Below are 5,768 nucleotides of genomic sequence, written 5' to 3' on the forward strand. Positions count from 1 at the left end.
ATAAGAGCATTTCTGACACTACACTAGAGTAAAAAACGCTCTTATATTACGAGACAGAGGGAGTAGTATACATCCGTATGAACGTATGTGATTCCTTTTCCGGATTTCTTTTACTTCAAAATGTGGCTTTTGTTTTCCATTTTTTCTTAAAAAGAGCCCCGTGGAGCTCGTCCGCCATTTAGCATTTCCTTCAAATATGTCCATTTTCACTGCTGCTACGGCCTCTTCCCCCCTACGGGACAAAAAACACGTCCGTTGTTGGCTCTCCTGTCCTTCCCTTCTTGATATTGCCAGAGTATAGCATTGATTAAAGAGGTAATATCACTGGTAGTCACTAAACTTGTGTTGGATGTGCAGTTTAGTGCTACAACTTTAAAAATACGGATTTTTGGTTAGTTAACTTGCGTTTAGGTTCATATACGGTCACTCTCGTTGACTGCCTACGTATTCGCCGATGACATGGCATGCCACGCAAGCAGAGGCCCACTGTCAGTGACACAGGCCGTTTCAAGGAGTCGTGTGCGTGGTGTTTTTGTACAGACCCCCTGCACTTATTTTCTTTTGCGCAAAAATGTCCCTGCAAGGGCGGGAGCAAGCCAACCGTGCATATTTGCGGAGCGGTACCCCAATATCTCTGGCCATTCATTCTAACTCCCCACCGCTTCGTTTCCCGATCAAACAGAGGCGGAGGCGGAGGAGGCGGTGCTTGACGGCGGCCGTCGTCAGAGGCGATGAATGAACCGCGTCGTCGACGTCCGGGCGAAGCTGCGCCGTCGTATGGTACGTCTGCCCCCCCACCCCCACCCCCACCCCTCCCTGCTCTCCTCCGTCTTGTTTCTCTCATCTGCTCCTGGTCGTCTTCTTCCTGCCCCGTTTCGCGTATCTAGGGTTCATGTGTTATGGCCATTATCTTTGATAGTTTCTCGTATGGACGCGTTGTTCTTAACCGATCTTGAAAGGGCGGATTGGATTTTGAAGGTCCAGGCCCGCTGTTTGCAAATCGAACTAGGGTTCGGGAAGGTCTAGGTCCCCTGTTTGGTTAGATTATATAGTTGAAAAATGTCTGATGTTTGTACTGGGAAGGGCAAGAAGTTAACTGAACTTCTGAATTTCAGAAAGTGCATGCAGTTACTGAAATTTTTGACACTAAATGTGTTTACTCTGAATTTCAGAAACTGCATGCAGTTAACTGAATTTTTTGACACTAAATGTGTGTACTCTGAATTTCAGAAACTGCATGCAGTTAACTGAATTTTTTTGACACTGAATGCGTGTACTCTGTTTTTTTAAGATTGTGTGCTCTATTGGTACTGTAATGGATAATTAGCTGCTGAATGCGTGTACTAAAAATGTACTCAAAATGTGTACTATAATGGATAATTAGCTGTTGAACTTGTGTTGTACTTATTTACTTGTTAACTGAATTTTTCTTCAGTAAATTCGACGTACCCTACTTACTGAATTTTTTTATTTTCACAATGCAGGTGATTTTGATGGCTTGTTTAGTGTTCAGATCCACCACAAGGGTTTGTTCTGTGGGAGTGAGAGCAACAAGACTTACATGGATTATGAGGTTGACTGGTTTGACATGTGTGAGAGTGACACATGGTCAATGTTATGGATCAAGGATTTTCTTTCACAACTGGGACATGACATGGAAGCCTCCAAATTAGATGTGTATTGGTGCCAACCAGGGAAGACCGTTGCTGATGGGCTTAAGCTTATGCAATGTGATGCAGATATTGTTCTTATGATTATTGCAACAACAGAGCACAAGAACCTACTGCTTGTAGTAGATCATGGTGAAACTTTGCAGTCATCAGATGATGATGTTTTGATTACTGGAGTGATAGAACTGCCTAAGGTCATTACTCCCACAAAACACAATGGAAAAGAAAATGTTAGCTGCTCAGCGAAAGGAAAGAGTCCAAGACAGAATGTATCAAGGAAAACAAAGAGGAGGATGTCATATGGTGAAGGATCTAGTTCTAGGTTTACAGCTGCAGTGGAGGAAGAGCAAGGAGAGGAGCATGGTCAGAGAAGTGAAGAAGAGGGTGATGTTCAGGATGAGTTAACAGATGAGGATTTTTATGAGAGTGACTTTGATGTGCAAGATGGTGACGATGACCTGTTTGATGCACATGTTGACAAAAATGTAGATGACCACAAAGAGAAGACTGAATTTTCTGACTATGAAGCAGAACTCCCAGAACATGCACTGGAGGACAGTCATTTGAATATGTCAAGAGAAGAGAAAGATAAGTTGAAGCATAAATTCAGTGTTTTCAACCCTACCACAGACCTGAATGCACCAGTGTTTAAGCTAGGTATGGTATTTGCAGACATGATAGAGCTGAGACATGCTCTCAATGCATATAGTGTCAGAAATAGAGTGAAGGTGAGGAAGCTCAGGAATACTAACAGGTCATTAGAGGCAGTATGCAAGGATGATTGTACTTGGTACTTGAAGGCAGGCAAGGACAACAGATCCAGCAGCATTCAGATCAAGAAGTATACTGACAAACATACTTGCACCAAAGCTTGGGATCTGAAAGTGCTTACTGCTCCCTTTCTTACTAAACAGTTCAGAGAAGAGTTCAGAGGCAATGAGAAAATGCCCTTACTGAAATTTTCAGAGAAGGTGGAACAAGAATTTAACTTAGTTGCTCAGAGGAGTAAGTTGGGAAGGGCAAGAAGAGCAGCCGTTAAAGAAATCAGGGGAGAAGATGATGATCAATACAACACTTTATGGGACTATGGGCAGGAGTTGAGAAGGAGCAATCCAGGGAGCCTATTTTTCTTGTGCACAAAGGAAGTGTTTGATGACAAGGCCAAGGTCACAAAGGACCACGTCTCAACATTGTACTGGTCTTATGATGCATGTAAGAGGGGTTTTTTGAAGGGCTGCAGACCAATAATTTTCGTTGATGGTTGTCACATCAAAACAAGATATAAGGGGAATATATTGACAGCAGTTGGGATTGATCCAAATGATTGTATCTTCCCTATAGCATTTGGCATATGTGAAGTGGAGTCAACACACAGTTGGGAGTGGTTTCTAGCCTCTTTGAAGGATGACCTGAATATAATCAATACATCAACATTCACCATTATGAGTGATAGACAGAAGGTGAGTCATAGTTTTTTTGTTCTTTTATTTGTAAAATGTTCTATTCCAAAGTTCTGGAACTAGGATGCAAGAAAAGCTCGAGGCTCGTGAACCGCTCGAGATCGACTCGAAAAGAAACGAGCTGAGTTTGAACACTTTATGTAGCTCGACCAAGAAACAAGCCGATCTTGAGCCAATGTTGGCTCGCTCGATTTTAGCTCGATAGCTCGACAGAATATCATTATATTTTAAGTGATGTTTATGTTGTTGTAGGGTTTGACGAATGCTGTGAAGAAAGTTTTCCCTGATTCAGAACATAGGAACTGTGTTAGGCACATTTACCAAAATTTCCACAAAGTACACAAGGGTGAACAACTGAAGAATGACCTCTGGGCCATAGCAAGATCCACTAATGAAGCTACCTACACCAGAAACATGGATAAGATGAGAGATCACAACTTTGCAGCATTCAATTGGGTTGAGAACTTGTCCCCAAGAACTTGGATCAAAGCTTTCTTTGACCCTTTCTGCAAGTGTGATATATTGCTGAATAACATGTGTGAGGTGTTTAACAGGTTAGTTTCATTGTTTGCAAGTATGATGTATTGCTTGATTTCTGTTGCATTTGCTTTCATTGATTGTGTGAACACATATTTGTAGCTACATTTTGGATGGTAGAGAGTTGCCAATTAAATCAATGCTGGATTACATCTTCTGGAAGATTTCAAATAGGATGGTTGGTAAGCAAAGGGAGGCAGAAAAGTGGACAGGCAGGCTTTGCCCCAAGATACAGAAGAAGCTGGACAAGTATGTTGAGTGGGCAAAAAATTGCAGGGTGAGGGAGTATGGAAGAGGTGTATTCCAGGTTATCTCATTAAACAACACTTACATTGTTGATCTGGACATGTTGAGCTGTAACTGCAAAAGGTGGGAATTGTCTGGTATACCTTGTCATCATGCAATTGCTTGTTTTAGGCATGAGAGAATTGAGCCTGAGAGCATGGTCCATTCATGCTACACTGTTGAGGAGTACAAGAAGTGCTATGGCTTCAATATGAGGCCAATGAGGGATCCAGAGGAACGGGAAAAGATGCGTGGCAATCCTGTTTTTCCACCCATATACACCAAAGTAATGGGCAGGCCCAAGAAAAGTAGGAAAAAAGATCCAGAGGAGAAGAAGGATAAGAAAGGAGTTAGGAAGTTGACCAAGCATGGTGTTAGCATGCATTGCTCTGTTTGTGGGGGCGCTGATCATAACAAGAAAGGGCATTACAAACACGTGAATCAACCACCTGCCGAGGAAGCACCTGGGGAATCAGAAGAAGAATACGATGATCCAAGCATAATTGCTGTAAGTTTCTTACATCTTTTCTTGTACATTGATATATTACTTGTACTTCTGTGCATTGATATATTACTTGTACTTCTGTAGAACATTATGCCACACAGAGTTTACCCACAGTTTGATCCAACACAAACTCCAGATTCTATGGTTTACAAGATGCAGGAAAGGGTAAAATATGCAGTGTTGGTTCTTTTTGGAATATATTTTTTCTGAATTAACAATTGCTCATATGATATGTTATCTGTTAACTATATTGGCAGGAAAAATTTACATACCCTGCACCTATGGACTTTGGTCCCCTGCCTGAGTCTAGCTTTATTGCTAATGCTAGGGACACAATCCCTATAGGCAGGGTGACAAAAGCCATGTCCAGGGGCAGGGTGAGAGGAGGAACAAGTGGAAGCAATGCAACAAGAGGAGGAAGAAGTGCAAGAAATGCAACAAGGGGTGGTAGAAGTGGTACCAATGCAAGAAGGGGAGGAAGAAGTGTAAGCAATGCAACAAGGGGAGGCAGAATAGTAAGCAATGCAACAAGGGGAGGAACTGCTCCAAGTGCAACTAGAGGTGGCAATTACCCAAGTGGAAGTAATCCTCCCAGAGGAGCAAGGGCTGCTGCTCCAGGATTCTACAACTTGCTTTTTGGAAATGATGGACAAAGCAGCCAGCAACCACCACTTTTTATGCAGGGAGAAGAAGAGGTACTTGTGAGCCAAAATGCACCCCAAGATGGCCTGTTTGGAGATGGCTGGCCTCAGGACATGCATGATTTCCTATCTCTGTAGTTGGATGACCAAGTGATGAAGTTCATGAATGAACTTTTGTGTAGAATAGTTCATGAATGAACTGCTCCTTTTGTTGGGGTAAATCAGGAAAAAAGACCTTGTTCTGCTTAGGTTTACATGACAAATGAACCATGCTTTTGTCAGTACTAATTTCCCTGTTTAGTATGGATTTTGTTCGCTACTTCTCCCAGTTTGGAGCTATGACATATGTTTACTGTCATATGCCCAAAATCAGTTTGCACATATGTTTACTGTCATATGCCCAAAATCAGTCTGCACATATGTTTTCTGTCATATGCCCAAAAAGAGTGGCTTGCTTTTTGAATTGTTTTACCGAGATTTTTATGCTCAAATACATTCTGCAGATATGTTCACAGCCATAAGCTAAATTGAGTCTGCACATATGTTTTCTGTTATATGCCCAAAAAGAGTGGCCTGCTTTTTGAATTGTTTTACTGAGATTTTTATGCTCAAATACATTCTGCAGATATGTTCATAGCCATAAGCTATACTGAGTCTACACATATGCTTA

General features: G+C 41.9%; 1 protein-coding gene across 1 annotated transcript; it reads left to right on the forward strand.

Moving 5' to 3' along the window:
* The first annotated feature begins 579 nt into the window (after positions 1-579).
* Positions 580-5,502, forward strand: LOC147972899 (uncharacterized). Its single transcript, XM_087523847.1, has 6 exons — positions 580-780; positions 1,485-3,130; positions 3,383-3,684; positions 3,770-4,460; positions 4,542-4,622; positions 4,715-5,502. The coding sequence occupies exons 1-6, from the start codon at positions 732-734 to the stop codon at positions 5,234-5,236; spliced, it is 3,291 nt and encodes a 1,096-aa protein (XP_087379973.1). The 5' UTR covers positions 580-731; the 3' UTR covers positions 5,237-5,502.
* The last annotated feature ends 266 nt before the right edge of the window (positions 5,503-5,768 follow it).

Source organism: Triticum urartu, chromosome 5A (assembly GCF_056163025.1).
Source record: "Triticum urartu cultivar PI428250 chromosome 5A, HENAU_Tu73, whole genome shotgun sequence".
NCBI classification, from domain to species: domain Eukaryota; kingdom Viridiplantae; phylum Streptophyta; class Magnoliopsida; order Poales; family Poaceae; genus Triticum; species Triticum urartu.

Bases quoted from the DNA above. Each gene is read 5' to 3' on its own strand.
- LOC147972899 (XM_087523847.1), top strand. From the start codon at position 732: ATGAATGAACCGCGTCGTCGACGTCCGGGCGAAGCTGCGCCGTCGTAT. The intron at 781-1,484 runs GTACGTCTGCCC...TTCACAATGCAG, and splicing joins CGAAGCTGCGCCGTCGTATG to GTGATTTTGATGGCTTGTTT. The intron at 4,623-4,714 runs GTAAAATATGCA...CTATATTGGCAG, and splicing joins TTTACAAGATGCAGGAAAGG to GAAAAATTTACATACCCTGC.